At 36.7% G+C, this 18642-nt stretch overlaps 1 protein-coding gene across 2 annotated transcripts in view; it reads right to left on the bottom strand.

Annotated features, from left to right (window-relative positions):
• Positions 1 to 1957: 1957 nt before the first annotated feature.
• The window catches only part of WDR36 (WD repeat domain 36), a 31229-nt gene continuing 14544 nt past the window's right edge, over positions 1958 to 18642 (bottom strand). The window contains exons 12-23 of one of the 2 annotated variants that reach the window (XM_056325119.1): positions 18012 to 18166; positions 16772 to 16886; positions 15335 to 15497; positions 14899 to 15007; positions 14405 to 14484; positions 10571 to 10678; positions 9348 to 9445; positions 7713 to 7849; positions 6947 to 7063; positions 6629 to 6710; positions 4214 to 4401; positions 1958 to 2518 (exon numbers count right to left, since the gene is read on the bottom strand). In XM_056325119.1, coding sequence (XP_056181094.1) covers positions 2369 to 2518; positions 4214 to 4401; positions 6629 to 6710; positions 6947 to 7063; positions 7713 to 7849; positions 9348 to 9445; positions 10571 to 10678; positions 14405 to 14484; positions 14899 to 15007; positions 15335 to 15497; positions 16772 to 16886; positions 18012 to 18166 — 1502 coding nt within the window. In that variant the 3' untranslated portion in view covers positions 1958 to 2368. Of the gene's footprint in view, positions 2519 to 4213; positions 4402 to 6628; positions 6711 to 6946; positions 7064 to 7712; positions 7856 to 9347; positions 9446 to 10570; positions 10679 to 14404; positions 14485 to 14898; positions 15008 to 15334; positions 15498 to 16771; positions 16887 to 18011; positions 18167 to 18642 lie in introns of both variants that reach the window. The other variant, XM_056325118.1, reaches the window with a different exon arrangement.

The following is an 18642-nucleotide window of genomic DNA, read 5'->3' on the forward strand; positions in this document are numbered from 1 at the left end:
GTGTTGGTAGACAAAGGAAAGTGCAACTGATGTCACGTAATTGGACCTGTGCAAAGGATTTGATACCGTCCCACACAGCATCCTTGTCTCTAAATAGGAGAGACACGGATTTCACTCAGTGGATATGGAATTGGCTGGATGGTTGCACTCAAAAAGTTGTGGTCAATGTTCAAGCGGAGACCAGCAACGAGTGGTGTTCCTCCAGGGTCAGTACTGGGACCAGCGCTCTTTAACATCTTTTGTGGGTGACATGGACAGGGGGATTGAGCACACCTTCAGTAAGTTTGCCAATGACACCAAGCTGTGTGGTGTGATCAACAGGCTGGATGGAAGGAATGCCATCCAGAGGGACCCTGACAGGCTAGAGAGGTGGGTATGTGCAAACCTCGTGAAATTCAACGGTCCTGCACACAGGTAGGGGCAATCCCAAGCCCAAGTACAAGCTGGGTGGAGAACAGATTGAGAGCAGCCCCAAGCTGATGGACCTAAGAGGTGTTGGTGAACAAGAAGCTCAACAAGACCTGGCAACGTGTGCTTGCTGCCCAGAAAGTCAACTGTATCCTGGGCTGTGTTAAAAGAAGTGTGACCAGCAGGTTGAGGGAGGTGATTCCCCTCTACTCCCGTCTTGTGAGACCCCACCTGGAGTGCTGTGTTCAGCTCTGGCGCCCCCAACACAAGGAGGACAGGAGCCTGTTGGAACAAGTCCAGAGGGCCACGAATATGATCACAGGGCTGGAGCACCTGTCCTGTAAGGCAGGCTGAGAGAGTTGGTATTGTTCAGCCTGGAAAAGAGAAAGCTCCAGGAATACAGCAGCCTTTCAGCGCCTAAAGGGGGCCCACAAGAAAACTAGAGAGGGACTTTTTACAAGGACATGTGGTGATAGAACAAGGGGTAACAGCATTAAACTGAAAAAGGGTAGATTTAGATTAGATACCAGGAAGAGAATTTTTAGTGTGAGGGTGAACAGGCACTGGAATGGAACGTATCACCCAGAGCAGCTGTGGATGCCCCATCCCTGGGAGTGTTGAAGGCCAGGCTGGACGGGGCTTTGAGCAACCTGGCCTAGTGGAAGGTGTCCCTGCCCATGGCAGCGGGGCTGGAAATAGATGATCTTTAAGGTTCCAATCCAAACCATTCTATGTTTGCAGATAATTTCTTCCAGGATACGCGACTGAAGAGTTCCATAATGTGATGGCATTAAAAAAAAAATAAATTTACATCTATAGAACAACAGAACTACACTATTCATTTCAGTCTTATGCTAAATGCAATGAACCCATCTTTCAAATTTTCTCATCAAAACTGCATACATTTGTATTAGTTACTCTGTTAGTATGTGTCTGCAGATGGAGCATGCAAAATACAGCAAAGGCCTTGTTCAGGAGATTCTTATGCTGTGAGGCAGTACTCTCAAACAGCAGTTTCAGACAATCCCATTTATGAAATCCCAGCCTCTGCCCAAACTTTTGTTATCTGAAACCTAAACATAGATTCATAAAAACTCCACCTGATGCAATTAAAACTTTCTCACAATTCAAAGCTTTTATTCTGGTAATCTTTTATCTCCTTAAGAAAAGAATCCCAATTTTTCTAAGAAATTGAGCCTCCAAAATTAGAGCAAGAAACCTGGTTATAAAGAATTGGTGGGGTTTCTCTGGTTTGAGTTTTTTTCCCTAGTTCCATTACTTGTAGTGCAGCTAGCAATCTTTGCTTTCAGAATTAGTTGTCTCAGGCAAAATAGTGGACACAGCTTGTCAAAGTAAAAAGAAAACTGATTTCAGCTAGCAATCTTTGCTTTCAGAATTAGTTGTCTCAGGCAAAATAGTGGACACAGCTTGTCAAAGTAAAAAGAAAACTGATTTTTATCTTTACAGGAAAAGCACTGATTACAGAGGAATGCCATTTTTATATTCATTTGTTTTAAACTAATGTTAATACATTTTAAATAAATCAGACTTGTTTTATTTTTGCATCAACAGTATTTTTTATTAAGCATAATATAGGTTTTGGTTTCCTGCATAGAAATTACATTCAGACTTCCCCCCCCCCTCCTGGTTTCTTCATTCTGATTTATATTTTTGGTCATGAAAGCATAAGGTAACTAGCTATGTTACCTACAGCTGTCCAACTGTTGTTCATTGTCAGCAAACACCAACACAACATTAATATCTAAGCTGCACGTATAATTGCTCCAACTGAAGTAAATAAAAATACTCAGTTACGTATGCTCTAAAATAATCTGCCATAATACAGATGTATAAAAACAGCATCAAAATCCCAGTATAATTCTTGGAATCTAGTATTTTGAGAAATAAATTGTACTATTATTCTGAGGGGAATTTTATGCAGACAAAATCCTTAAGTATTTTATAGCAAAGCACTTTTCATATAAGTTAACACACAGAGACTCTGATTGAAGAGAGTCTGCAAATGAATCCAAATTTCCTCAAGTTGCATTGACAATCTGGATACTTCTTCCAATAGGTTTGGCTCTGATGAGAGAATCTTAAGATGTAACTGAAAATGAAAACCAGCAGTTAGTGAAACAAATACAGACAATAAAAATACTGAAAGATCAGTTTTCTCATTCAGTTCCATACTTTGCTCTCAGGAATGTCTCAACCAAGGGAAGGACTCTTTTCCCTCAATTTATTCCCTCCATTTAATGCTGACTCCCTTTTACAAGTCTTTTTACCCCCACATATGTACTAGGTGCTTGCTTGCTTTACTAGATCTTCTTCTGTCACTGCTGCTGTATTTCTAGTCAGTAACCTTCTCCTCTTTTCAACTGACATCACAAATTCTGTTTAGCCTTTCTAGTCTAAAGAAAAGGATTATCATTTTAACAGTCTGTGCTGCATAAAGAAGGAAGAACGATGCCAGCACACTCTATACTAATACATGGAGAGCCATCATCCTTGTGTAATAAACTGTAACCTTAGCAAAGCATAAAAAATCCCAACCTCTCAATTTTGTAGAGGCAATACATTATTATCACTCTTATTGATTAAATAGTTATTTTCCTGGCTACAATTTAAATCTAGGAGTCTTACTAAGCTCAGAGCTGTTTTACTTGGAACCTACAACAAAAGTTATTGGTGTTCATGTGTCGCAGGGTGAGTTTATATTATTCTACTCTAGTACAGACCGAGAGTACATTTCTGAGGCAAATCACCTAGCTGTCCCTAGTCTATACTGCAAGAGCTGTATCTCTTTTGTATGAAACCAAATGAATTCTAGCATCTAATATTGCAACTATTAATCATATCCAGTCCATGGGACCAGACCAGTAAGAAACAGACACGCAAAAAAGTCACTGGTAAATATAAAGACCTCAACCCTAAGTGTTTCACACTACAGATCAATTTGTCTGCACTACTTATTCTTGTGGAAGCCACCCCACAAATTCTATTTAACCCCAACAAAAGGAAAAGAGCGTATCTGTCCAGCATTACACTATCTTTAAAACCAATCTCTGCACTATTGCTATTAAGACATAGTCGGTTAAATAGACAGTATTACATCTGTCTGAAGGTTTATAACAATGTTTCCTAGTAAACTGTAATTAATTGCTTAAACAGCTTCATAAATCAAAGTACTTTGACAAGGTAAGCATTTGTACAGCAGAAGGGTTTCAACCTTCTGCAGAACCACTTTCTATCTAAGAGTAACTGCTACTGTATTTTATCACAATAACTTTCTAACTTACACACACCTCGGATTAATTTCATTAGCTCCGTAATGCTTAACAGGTAACAGAAGAAAGGCAGCCCACTGACACTGAAAGTAAGTCAGGCTTGCAATGTCTAGTGGGAAGTTCAACAAAATGCCCGTTTACCACATACTGTGCACTGAATTCTTTTCTTACTTAAGACATAGCATATCTTAGCTTAGCAATTAACAACCATTAAGAAATTGGATATATTACAAAAAATAAAAACAATTCTAAGTTACAAATACTAGAATAAAAGTTGTCTGGCACGGTCCTCTTCACCATTACCTGTTTTTTGCAAGCTTTTCTGACTGTGACCAGATGAGTTATCAAATTATCCAATACACTCAGTCATTTTAAAATCATCCCCAACAAAAAAAAAAAAAATAAAAAAAAAAATCACTTAAGATAATTCTTTTGATGAGACAATTTAAATCCTTTTACTGGACAACCATAATTTTAAACAAGACTAACATAAAATCATAGAAGAAAATAGTTACCTTTAAAAATAGTGCAAGGTATGCCTGAGCAAGTTCAAAGTTGTACTTCTTGTTCAGCATCATCCCAACCATTTTCAAAAAGCTTAGCATCACCTCCACTGAGCCACCACCTTCAGGGGCCAAACCCCTTAGCTCTATCTCAATATTTGATGGTCCCAAGCTTTTCAGTAAGTTAAGTGGAGCTGTATCTGTGTTAAAGCATTGAGGGATACCTTATCAGTAACACTTGCAGAAAAGAAACCTTACAAGTTCTTCATGCAGACACATTTATTCTAAAATTCTTAAGCAGTGACTAGATGTTTCAAGTTTCTACTGTTTCCTTACTTGTTTGCCATAAAATGCCATCTTACCTTTAATTTACTGTCCTATCACATACCTACAGAGAAGTACGTATCTAATAATACAGTTGCATTTTCTTTGTAAGTTCACCTTGAAAGAGACAAATAACATCTTTGTATTTTTATCTCTTCCCTCCCTCCCATCTCTGTCTTTTAAGCTCAACAAAAGTTCTTGTTAACCACATAAAATTATTTTTATATCTCTTGGCAAAAAGAATGTATATACTTGGGACTTAAAGCTGTTACTGCAAATAGATCCTACAAGAGACAGGTTACTATTTTTACTAGGAATCTTTACAGTGTTTACTCTTACTGTAAGACATTAGGCTAAACTGAGGATCATCTGGTGCATCTAAGGTAATTATCACTTTTATTAAGTGAATTCCTCCTGCTTTTCATGGGACCTGAGGGCTGATAGGGCAGGGGAAATCTTTTCCCTGGTAAAAATATATACAATTTACAAACTATTAGCCCCTCTTCATAAATTTTCTTCCTAGGGATTTCTACAATCCTACCTAATATTTGAGAATTCCATACATTTGCTTTAAAAATGCAGAAATAAAAATACATATTGTTGCAAACACAGTTGTCTTCTAATTAGTATTTATTTTGCTATGAAGCTGCTGAGCAACTTCTTAAATTCTCATATCATGGTAACTAATGGTATCAGACATTGCCTAATATTCCTTGGGTGGTATAAATCTGTGTCCTGCTGTATTTGATTCCTATGAAGATCATCAGCTAGTTTTAAATGTAACTGTGATATTAGCAGCGCTAAACAGACACATCAACTCATTTTTATGCTGTGACATTTAAAAAACAAGCATGGAACATACAATGAAATTGTCACACATACTATACATTAAAAGTGCCCAGCTTGACCTATGTTCCACAGTCCTGATCTGAAGTATGAAACCCTGTCTCCACCCCAATGGTAAGACAGGATGGCTTCTGGTATAACACTATTTATTTGAATAGCCTAGTCACCTCTAAAAAGAGATGCTTGTAAACTAGCAAGCACAGAGCCACGTTACACACCAGCAGCTTCCTGAGTCAGGATCAACACGCTCCCTGGATTGGGATTACAGCAGACCCTGGAGCGCACCTGCCTTACAGCAGAGGTGGCCTGAGGCAGGCCCATGGGACCACTACTGCAATGCATCATGAAGCGTACTTGCTCCCTGGTACAGCCAGCCTCTAGGTGGTGCTTGGTTAGGTTTTTAAATATTCACCTGATGTTTCACTCTTCTGTGAGCAGCTCTGAAGCAGCTTAATGGAATATTATCATCAGTGAAGCTAAGTAAGCTGGTCACCTCAAGAGTTTAAGAAGGGGTGGAAAAATTCCCAGCAGAACTACCTTGTGGACAAGCTACCAGTGACTGTCCATTTACAGTTCCAAGCCAAGCTATATTAGCACCAATTTAAAAAAAATCTGAATTTCAATGATTCTGTAGCAGCAAAAGTTAAACAGTGAAAACAGCAGGAGCATTTCACAGGTAGCTTAAGTGGCTGAACTTCAAAATGTACTGAATGTTAAAAGAAATCCAAAAGCTTATTTTTATATAAATTCTTTCTTCTTAGGTTTTAAATTAGAAAGCAATAAATTGAAGCTCTTAATTTTGCTGAATGTTTACTGAAGCAGCCCTTGAAAACAGAACTTGCTAGGCAAATTATGTTTTTCATGTTTCAGTGATATCACCAGACTATTCCTTACCAGATCATTCCCGTCCTTACTTAGCCTACAAATAATATACACAGCACCTTCTCTGGGTGAGATCATCACAATGTCCAAAAAAATTTAACCATCTCAGGAATGTTACTTTCTTTCTGCATATGGGTTTTAGCCAGAACTGGGCTCCATGCTGCAGGCAAGCTGCAGTACCAGTGGATCTTCGATCTAGACTGACACTCTATATATTGGTCAGCTTTATACATAACGGGTCATTCTCTTTGCCTCTGGTACTGTACTATGCATATTTTTCTCCTTGCATACATTACAATTCTGGCATTAGAAATCAAATGTTTATCAAAATATTATTAGCAACTACATTTTCAGTGAAATGTCTTGTTAACTTACATTCATTACTGCTCAGGGCTTCTTCAAGATGTATGTAGAAATCAGATTTCTGTGCCAGTACTCCAAGGTTTACTACCTTCGACTAGACCATGAAAGCATAAGAGAGTGTACATGAATATGCAAACTTATTTTTACATCTCAATTGAGTCCTTCCCTACTGACAGAATAAAAGACTTTAAGAAAGAAAGCATTAATGTAAGTGCATAAAAACTAGTACTTCAAAGACTTTAACAAGATTTCACTCAGCACTAAAAAACACTTAAGATTTTCTTTTAAAATACAGTAGATAAACACTATTGTATCTATTCCTGGTTTTACCTGTGCATCATTTTCTTCCTCTGGAGCAATGTATCGAGGTGTAAGACCAGGAACTGTTGGGATGAAGAAAGGGGCCGACTTGGGAACTTTTGGTGGCTCTCTTGGTTTATTTTTTTTCTGTTAATTAGATATTTGAATTAAAGATATCATCATCATAAGAAGAAGAATGTGGGAATTTTTTGTTAAGAGTTTAATTTTTAAAATACTACGAACACTCTAAGGAGTAACTGAAAAATAAATATATACATATAATGTTTTACCACTAAATATGTAGCAACAATTTAGAAGAAAAACAGCCCCTCTCCAAAATCCCCAAAACTGTGAAAAAAACCATATAGTCTTCCACTGCAAAATCTTGAGAAATACCTGAAAAGTGCGATCAAATGTTGTCATCAGGTAAATGCAGCTCAAAGAACAAGAAGAAATGTATCTGGCTGTATACAACTATTTTTTGCCCATTCCCTCTTTTTCTAGTTATGGGAAGGCTAAACAGCGATTTGGAGCATAACCCAGAACAGCTTTACAGGCACTTACTAGCTGCATTGACATGGAAATACCTGTCTTCAGACAGCTATTTTGCATGTTGCAGAAACAGCAACAGCAAAAGTTATAAAACAGTTTCTTCAAGATTTCTTGAACATCCAAGAGAAAGGTTAAGACAGCGATGTGCTTTACATTACAGGAGAAATAGCCCTTATTTTACCTCCTTCAAAAATACAATTAAAATACTACATTAGATAAGCAATGGTGTGCATAATATCATTACCTTGATAACATCAAGACTGAGGAGATTTTTCCACCTTGATTCTGGTAATGAGGAAAGGGTCACCAACTGCTCTCCCAATTGCTCAGGTGAGACATATTCTATCATTTCATCACATGTTTCTTCATCACCTGCCACATCTACATCTTTCAAGAACAGATATGTTTTATGAGCATATATAGTCCACATTATCAAAACATGATGATTACTTCCTTTCCAATTTTTGAAAAACACACACACGTAACAGCTATATATATATGGGTGCTAGCACAATATATAGCTGAAAGGCTACAGAAAATCTTTTTTAACCCATATGAAACATTAAATTGTGAACAATCATAGCTAAAATGCAGCACTGGATAAACAAGATTTTGAAGACTAACAGGATTTAGGTGCTTTGGCTGAAATGTTATAAACGCAATTTATGGAAGTCCTGCATAATGAAAACAATGGATTACATTTAAAATTTTGTTCACTGTTTTAAAATAAACACATAGGTATTTCAGTTCTAAGTTACAAAAGTGTAAGATCTTTGCATTTAAATACACACAATGTTCACCATGTGTTCACAGGTATGACTGAAATGGCACATAAAAATGAAGAAAATCTCAACATTTAAGCACAACACCCCACAAAAAAAGATATGCAGTTTGTCGCTACGTTTTCTCTAAACTACTTATGTGGTCTTCACCAAACACATCTACTTTCCCTTCCTTTTTGCAAAATATTACATGGCTAAAACTATGAATGTGATACAAAAGCCTAAAACAACAAAGAAATGTAAACCATTAAAAGGTCTGAGCATCTAAACAGGAATTTTATTTGCTGAAGACAGAAAGCTACTTAAAGCATTCAGCCAGAATCAGTTTGTAAAATTAAAACATAAAAAGCTGTGGGGTGAAACCCTGTCTCCCTAACTTAGGTATCTAAAATAAGTATGTGCTTAATAAATCAGTCATCATCAAGTATGTTCCAACGCTGTTTTGTCTGGTCAATAGCTAGGTGTGTTTCTCCTCCAGAGAGACATCTAAATGTAGGCACTGTGAAACATGGACAGACAAGATCCCCATCTAGAGGCCTTCAGAAGCACAACCATTTCTATTAAATGTATATAAAAAAAAATAAATAAATGTAATTTAGGCCTTTCACTATTGCCTTAGTGAAAGCACTGGGAATCTAGCACAGGTACATGGCAGGTCAGCCAATTCTCTTGCCAACACAGTATAGAGCAGGAAAACTACCATGGCATACAGGCAGACAAAAATGTTGGAGGGAAGTAAAATGAAGAACAATCAATCTCCTTCCCACCACCAAACAGTAATGCTTTCAAACAGGAGATTCTGTAGTTAAAGAAAGCCAACAGATAGCACAGATGTTTTTATTACCTACAAATCTCCTTGAAGATGTGGAGGTCATCACAATGTAATTCTTTATCTCTGAATACAGAAACGTGACTAGATTTTAGCAGATAATGCTGGCATATGTATGACTATGTATACCAAAAATAGTAGAAGCAATAGAAACAGTTTAGAGAAAGAATGCTAAGACACAATGAGTTTTTACTAAGGAAGCAAATAATCTTCAATTTGAAACATAACACCAAACTGAAAATTAAATACTCTTTCATCTGAAGATTACCTTGCACAGGGCAGGTGCTAGGACATGTCACCACAGAAGGCTCATAATCTGCCGGAAGAGGCCGTAAAGAGACAAGTGAATACAGAGAACGGTTTGACCTGAAAAATAAGGTAGACATTTTAAAAACAATTTTCAGGTGAATTAGAACAAGTACTTTAGACATAATTTTTACTGCAGTCTGTGGCAATTCACCAAAGGTTCCATTCAACATTAGTTTTCCTCATCTACCAGATAAACAAGATATGAAATGTAGCAATATACATCATCTGAAAACCTGAAATATAATGCTGAAGTATTATTGTCAAAAAACTGTAATACATACGGCATTATGAACTATGACTACTTCAATCATTGCCAGTTACTGTATTTACCTGAAATTGCAAAACTGCCTATTTAAAAAGCTTGCTTTGTACTTGATACATACAATGCACTATGCAAATATAAATGAATCATTCTGCTTTCACAGAATTTTAGATTAGTACTCTTGGCAAATTTTCTTGAGGTTTGGAACATGCACACAAGTCATTCTGGCAAATGATTTTTTTCTGTCAATATAAAACAGGGCTAGGGAAGTACATCTGTTATTATTCACGATGAAACACTTTCACTTAAGCATTGAACTCAGGCAAAACTACAAGCAACAAATTAACCTGAAAGATCTATCTATCAAGGGGTGGGGTGGGGAGAAGGAATCACTTAAGAGGTGTGTTACTTCAGTGCTAGACTTAACCAGTCATTTGCTTTAAAACCGTAACAGGAAGAAATTGAACTAAAGCACATTTTACATCTGTGCTGATGACGCATTAATAAACAGAAATAATTACAGCTTCCAAATTCTACTCAGAAGTCTCAGACAACACTGTATACCAGGACAAGAAGAAAAGCCCTTCAGAAAGTAACACAATATGAGCACTGACATTTCAAAAGAGGTTAAAAAAAAAGTAGAGTCCAAGAAAAGCTTTAGTGATGCCATAAAAGGTATTCTTTAAAGTAAGAAAGAAACATTTAGAGAAAAGAGATAATTTAATTGTCAGAATAAATATCTTAACTGCAAGAGATTCCAAGATTTATGAATCACAGTAATACATAACATGTGTCTTAATTAGAACCAGAGAAGACAAAACCCTGCAGATGATACTTCACAGAAAAATTTTCTATTTGTGATAAAGGTGATTTTCCCCCATCTGAAAATCTGTGTAGAAATAGATAAATTATGTACTCACCACAAATAAATTCCAAGATCATCCACATGTGCTGAAGCTAGAAAGTCTCCTGTAGGAGACATAGTAAGGCTTACAGCTGCGGAGTCTACCAAAAAACAGTCTACGAGGCTAAAGAGAGAAAACACAACAGAAACTCTCAGTAACATGAATTCTCTATGTATATCTGAATTACAGCACAAATACAACTGAATGCAAGCCGGACACAAGTATATATACAAACTAGTATATTAGAAGTATTCAAATATGACATACAAACTTGGCAGATGAAAACCAAACACTGTGTAACAAACCACTCACTTCTACAAAATTCTCTAAAATTAGCTAGAGCTTGTACATTTATGTTACCTCCCTAGACATCCACGGACATCCACATTCTGTGGAAAATACGATGAACCATCTGTCCACATACAACTCCTTATGCCTAACATTAACCTTTTTAGCGGCCATAAATTTCATACTTCCAATGAGCCCCATGGTGCTCTGACCTCATCTTTTAATGCTCTGCTATTAATTGTCAATTCCCTCTCTCAAAATACTTCATATACACCTGGTTAACACTAGGATATAATACTCCTACAGCAAAGAATGAACGGTACACTGAAAATTTTATTATCTGCACCAGTTTATTTTGACATTACTGTACCTTCAGTCTGATATACCACTCCTTGATCATTCATTTCACTACTGCAGAGAACTAAAAAAACCTATCCCATAAAGTTAAAATATTCAGTAGCAGGCGACTACTTCAACAATAAGCAACTTCCGAGTACTGCATGATGCACATCATCCTAGTAGACTTGCACTCAAGCCCAGGTTCTGCTTGTCGCTTTTTGAGACATAAATTTAAGTTACTTCAAATTCTAAGAAGCAGCTGAGTTTGACAACTAGTTCATTGAGAGGAACAAAAAGAATAAATGGAGTGCTTGAATACTTTGCTATTGTTTACAGACCAAAAGCAAAGTGACAAGTGATGAAAGAAGCTAATTCTAGAGCCCCATTCTGTTCACTACCCATCAAAAAAGTACTGAAGTAACAGAACAGTTTAAAATGTAAAATCTTGTAGGCATGTACTTTCTTAGATACTGAGCAATCCTGTGATAGTTTGACAAACCATGTTAAAAATAAAAGCCACTTTTCTCCCCTGAATGAAATGTTTTATTCCTTCTGCATGCTGTTGGACGCATGTCACAAGTAAAAAATAATCAGGTAAGAGCCACATCATTCATCGCTTTCAACATAAAATACACAAACATTAAACCCATAAATGCCAGAACATGTTTCAGTCAACCTGATATATTTTGCACACAGTGCACAATGGCTAGAAAATATACTATAAATACTGGGTTTAGTTTCAATTCCATCCTTTACCAGGAACTGAGAAATATTGTTCAGTAAAGCAACCATAAGGAACAACTGCAAACCATAGTTAACATTAAAATTTTCTATTTAATAAATTGAAATCACAATTAAAATTACAGACTAGTGGTGGGGGCAGGGGGTGGGGGTGGTGTCAATCCACTATAGGACAATGAGAGACATGCTTGTAATTTTTACACAGAACGTACAGTAATCGCTCAACGAATCTTGCCTGGCTGCTAAAGGCATTCACCATTACATTTCTTGCCTAACTGCAGAAGTGAGACAATGGAAACTACGAAATTGCTGAGCTCACAATATCAATGTGTTTCTCACACCATTCTGTCTCAAGTACTCCACCCAAGTTACACACAGTGAGCTTGTACCCTTGATTCCTTAAATTGTCTATGCAAGCTGCGCTGCAGAAAGAAAAGATTGCATAATACCAAGGTTCCTGTTTGTAGCTTTCTCTACACAAATCAGTTATTTTTTTCCCCAATTCTCAAAAAGCCTTACATAAGAAAACATGCTCTAGGAACACTTCCATTATGTAAGGACAGGTAAGTGGCATTTCCAAGTAAAAACAGATGTTCAGTAACTAAGTGGTATGACATTATTAAAGTCAATTGGTATTTTTTGTAACATAGGACTTAGTCATCTAAAACCTTGTTTTGCATCTTTTTATAAGGACAATATCCAAGCTGAATCTTTAGAATCCACAATTTGTAATTTAGTTCTTCTATTTATGAGCAAATATACCACAGTAGATGTAAATCAAGCATCTGATTTTTTTTTAAAAGCTGTTACTCATTTTCAATACCCTCCTCTGCCTATAGTTATGGGAAAAACTTTCATTTAAATTCTCAAAGAACAATTTAACCTAATTACTTTCAAAACCAGGGTTTGTCATGTATCTGCCTAGATTTCAGCTTGACCAGAATTTCTAGCAGTCACTTAGAGACAAAATATTTACATGCAAACAAGAAACACTGTTAGATTACTTCTGAAAAAACTCTTACTGCAAAGTGTTGTTACTAAAGAACTGGAAAATACAAGTAACATTTCTAAAGTTTTATAATTAATGCCATGATCATATAATTTTGGGAGGGAGTGTTAGAAAGAGGAAATCCAAACATAGTCTCCCATTTATACCAGAAAGAAGACAGTTACTGTCCATCCTGTCCTATTCTGGACTGGTATCATAGGGCTAGGTCAATTGCTTGTTGAGATTCAACACTATTTTCATAGTATAAAATTTTTACAGTATAAAAATGTATTTACCAAACCACATCAACAAAAGTAATCAATCCAAATGAAACCATTCAGTCTTACATATGACCAGAGCTGCACACTGTGTAGCACTTATTTAAATTACCAAAAATCAATCTGATGTGCTGCTAAAAGAATGTACTGGCAGAACTCAGTTACTTTTCTGCCTGTTTATTCTGGGCTCCTGAACTCCTTGTGTGTACTTGTGTACTTCTTGGCCAAAATTCATTCTGAGAGACTACTCACAATGGATCATAAAGGAGTATTTTTGGCAGTTGTGAGCATGCACAAATGAAAAATGTAACTGAAGTAAAGCCTTACTGTGTTGCTAAAATGAACGTTAAGTGAGAACAGGCTTCTATTTACAAAACCAGCTGGAGTACTGCATCCAGCTCCGACGCCCCCACCACAAGACAGACAAGAAGTCTGATAATTTTCCTGGACCTGCTCTGAGGGCTGGAACAGATTTGCTATCAACACAGGCTGACAGAGTTGGGGTTGCTCACCCTGGAGAACAGAATGCTCCAGGAAGACCTTCTTGTGGCCTTTCAATATTTAAAGGGGAAGAAAGACTGATATAAACTTAACAGGAACTGCAGCAACAGGACAAGTAGTAATGTTTTTAAATTGAAAGAGGGTAGGTCTAGACTGGATATAAGGAAGAAATTTTTTATGATGAGGGTGGTGAGACACTGGAACATGTTCCCAAGAGCAAGAGAAGTTATGGATGGCCCATCACTAGAAGTGTTCAAGGTCAGGTTGGACAGGGTTTTGAGCAACCTGGTCTAGTGAAAGATGTCCCTGTCAATGGCAAGGGGACTGGACTAGATCTCTGAAGGTCACTCAAACCATTCTATGAATAATTCAGCATCTCACAAAGCAAATCCTCTTAAACAGTCTCTTTCCATTGAGATTATAGTGCTGCTTCCAGACAAAGAACAAATTCACAACCATTCACACTACATGGAAACTCCAGGTTTCATCATTAGATCTTCAACACATTGTTATTCTGTATGCCCAGAAAAAGGCACATACTGCTAGCATCACACACAACTAAAGTATGAGTCTTACACCATGTACAACTTTGAATATCACACAGTACAAGCTGGTGACATACAATCAAGCCAGAAGGCTTTCTGCCCCTTACAGACCAAAATTATTTTTATTATTACTAATAAATTTCTGCTGTATGTTTTTAAACTGACTCACCATCCAGAGGGAAGGTCCCAAGTCTTAATAGTACAGTCCATTGATGAAGTTATTAGCCAACGACCATCAGGGCTGAAAGTCTGAAATAAAACAGTCAATTTAAATGGCACAACTGACAAGTCAGTCCCTACAGGAGGTCCTGTTTCACACAGTTCAAGATTAGACTGCTCAACACCAGGATGAAATGGTCTGGCCATAAAATAAAACCGATACCACCTTACTGAAAGTGAGGAAAGGACAAAAATGGAAGCTATTTCAGAACAGGTTTAAATATAGGACACAGGATAAACTTGGCTGTTAGTAAAAGCACTTTGGTCCTTGTTTTTACATTTATGATAAAACACTGAGCATAAAACTGAAGAAATCAAATAAATGCTTACTTTCTAGCACTTAGAATTAGAACAGAAGCTAAAAACAGAGAAATCCACTGTCTTTAAAATTAATTAGGTTTTTTTTGTAACAGGTGACATATACAAATAAGAGTTAACAATTACCATGTCATTAATCCGTCCATGGTGTCCTGAGAACGTTCTGACAATCTTCCTGGTTTCTATATCCAAAACACTAATACTGAAGTCATCACAGGCAATTCCCAGAATACCACTGCCAAGAATCATCAGCACATACAACAGTGAATACTCAGAGACAAGAAGTAAACCCAACATCCTAACATTGGTCACAAAGAGAAGAGGCTTGATAACCTTAAAGGTCTTTTCCAACATAAATAATTCTACGAATCTCAGATAAACAGTACTATATTCGTTCAGTCTAATAAAATATCTTGTAGGTTGGTTGTTTTTTTTTTTGGTCAACTAGAAGTCAGCTGTTTTCAAAGCATCAGGAATTTAAACTTTATTAGAATATTTGGTTGCCATCCTAGACTTAGTACATACAGAACAATACGGACATGAAATAGCTTCAGTTCCTTACCTGTCTCTGTGAAGCAGAATTCCACTTGGAGAAGAAAGGTCAATGGAATAAACTAGATTTTTAGTTTTGAATTTCCAAAATTTAATTAATCCTTCACTACCAGCTGTGATTATCAGTTGGTTTAATCCATCCACTGCTACCCCCCTAATGGCCCCATCATGTGCTACAAATCAAAGGAAAACAAAGCTGTATTTCAGAATTTAAACATAGCATAGAAATCAGCAGAATGCCAAACACTATTCCATATGTCTTTGCCTAACTACACTAAATGAGCAGTAAGCATAAGACAAACAGTTCTAAAGCCACCTGACAAGACTGCTCAAATATTTAGTTTCTTTATCAGTACGTAAACCAAATTGCTTTCATATAAGCATTGAGAATACAAAAAAAGTTGTGAGTAATTGAAGTTGAATACTAGCTTTTGTTTGTGCTTTCTGTTTGGGGGGCTTTTTTTGAATGTGAGATTTGAGGGACTTTTTGAATCACAGAATACCTCCAGGAGGCCTGACCACTCCAAACAAAATTTACAGATTCAGTTCTGGCACAAAGTCTGGGAGTTTTCCCAGGCTACTTTACACTGTGCTGTAAAGATAAGGCATAGCTCCTCTAGTTTTGGATCAATTTTATTTCTTAATCTATGACTAGGGCTACTGGCCAGTAACTGAACTTACAAAATTCATCCCACTATCAAGTAATGATGTTATCAGGACACCACTTCATGTTTGCTATGCTAGATGGCTTTTAGAAACCCAGTAAGGTGTAAGAGTTCATCATGACTCTTTCATTGTTTCTACAACAAAAAAATTCAGATTACAAGGGCCCTATTATAACTTGCAGACTTTAAAAAAACAGCAAACACGAGGCTACGTGACATGAAATACGTATGTATGCAACTATTAAAAGGGAAAGTCTGAACACTGCCACTTACGTTAAGTCCCAAGTTTGCATCTGGGTAATTGAAAATAGTAGCATATACAAAGAACTGGATTGGCTTAGGATTTCAATTTCCCATGCATGTAAAGTATTCTTCCATTTTTAAGCAGGGAGGAAAAAACAGATGGGAACATTTACCTCAGAGACAGAACTCTATAACAAGAAGCCAAGTACTGAAAATGTCATTATCTCAAAAAAAGCTGAGGCCAGAGGATCTCATTTTAGTGCTAACCATTTTGGTAACTGACAATTTTGTGTTAATTAAAACCAAACATATGCTAACATCAGTGCTGTTAAAACTAGCAGGGATCCTGTACTTTTCAGAGCAGTTTCAAATTACTTCTGATTACAGTGTAAGATAGGACAGTGTAGGGTAGGTAATCTGAGAAACTGGGACTATTCCCCAATCAACTCAGAAGTTATGTTAAATTTCCTAGATAACAGAAGACCACGTTGTTGCTGTTCTGTTAAGAGTCAGTATTTTAGAAGTGTAGCAATTCTTACCTTTTCCTTTGCCACAGCGCCCTCTGTGAATGCCAGACTGCATGTTATACACGTCTACCTGTCCTGTTGACAGCCCAATTACGGCAAAGTTTCCACATGAGGTAATGTCAACTGCCTTTCAAGGGAATAAAAATATAATTCTTTATCTAATTAGCAAAGTTATTAGAAGACATATAACATATCAGGAATACAAAATACTAACATGTTCTAATTAGACTTCTTAAAGGAAAACTGCACCGAACAAACAGATTACATCTCAAAAAAGCAGACAGAGGAGCTCTTAAAATAAGCAAATAAGTACTTAAAATAAGCAAATAAGTAATAAATATGGCAGTGCATGCTTATGAGGGATAATGAAACACTGACTTAGTGACATCCATCAGAAGTCATATCTAATATCAATAAATGACTAAACTATATAATAAAAGACATCCACAAACACATTCCCAAAGATGAAGTTCAAGCATGCCAGCTGCATGTCTCTTTCAAAGCCCGTACTGCCAATGGAACCCCCAAACAGGGTAAATTCATACGGAGTTTAGAATAGCAAGAAACAAAGAAACAATGATCTAGATGTATTTGAAAACAGTCCAAAGAATTTAGTAGTTAAAGAAAGTATTTACAACTGATCTTGTCTACCACCTAACTACTAAGCATACGGTCAGAAAAACAATTTAGCACAAGATACAGTAGTAGTATGAATGCCTAACACATAAAGTTTGCCACAGCAACTTCTTGTCTTGCAAGCTCATAAGCCTCAGTAAACATTTATATCTCTTTAAATGAGTGTTTGACTTTCATTGTGTCCAGCTCAAGTTGGAAAACACTGTCGAGGGAATACCCTGCCTGCAATTTGGAAATACATTTTTCTGTATTGCCAAAAAAAAGGTATCTTCAGCAAAGTGCATTCACTGAGCCAGTTTATCATCACAGACATATAGCTAACTCTACGTCATGATGACAGATCAAAGGTAAACATTAACCACCTATCTGAATCAGAAAATAAAATCTGCACTTAACCTGGATGTTTAAGGAAAAAATACGTATTCAGCACATTTCTTAAAGACCATATGCTTTACAAAACAGCTAGTAGGACACACTAAGCTGGCAGCAAGCACTTTGCGAAGGAACTATAACATGTCTGGATAGTGCTTTTTCATTCTGAACCACTTCTGTACAAACAGAAATCAAATCAGCATATAATGTAATACTGAAGAAACATTATCCTAAAAAAACTTACTGTTGCATATATATCAATAGGTTTGTGTTTGCTAAATTCTTCTGGCCTCAGTTTATGAACTCCCATGGAAGTTTTCTGATAGTTCCAGGTTGTACAGGTTATATACCCTTGATGGCAGGCAACAATACTATCCCAGTCACTCTGATGAGCCACTTCTGCAATGTAACACATACACCTTTTAGAAATAATCATTCTAAAGTCACGTAAGCTCTTCTGGTTTCATAAGAAAGAGTAATTTGAAATACCTTTAGTTCATATTTAGTGTTCTTGTTGGACAGTCAAAAGGCTACCACTCAGGAAAACCACGTGATAAGCCACTGTGCATACTAGTGTAACTAAGATGCTAACAAAACCACAAGCATTTTTTTGGTGTATTATATTTCATGTCTTAAATATTTTGAGTCTATGCGGTTTAAAAAGCACATTTAAACTGAAATGGTTTAAATGCTCAATGTACACATTTCCAGCTAAGTCTCTTAACTGCATCTGCTGCAGCTGAAGCAGCAGAAGCCCTGAGATTAACAGGGTTTAAGAGCTCAGTCTGCTCCACATAGGAAAATACTTTCCTGATTTGCAGGAAAATAATTCCTCAGAAGTTCAGTATCCAAACTCTGTAGTCAAATATTATATA

The sequence above is a fragment of the Falco biarmicus genome, chromosome Z, assembly GCF_023638135.1.
Source record: "Falco biarmicus isolate bFalBia1 chromosome Z, bFalBia1.pri, whole genome shotgun sequence".
NCBI lineage: Eukaryota > Metazoa > Chordata > Aves > Falconiformes > Falconidae > Falco > Falco biarmicus.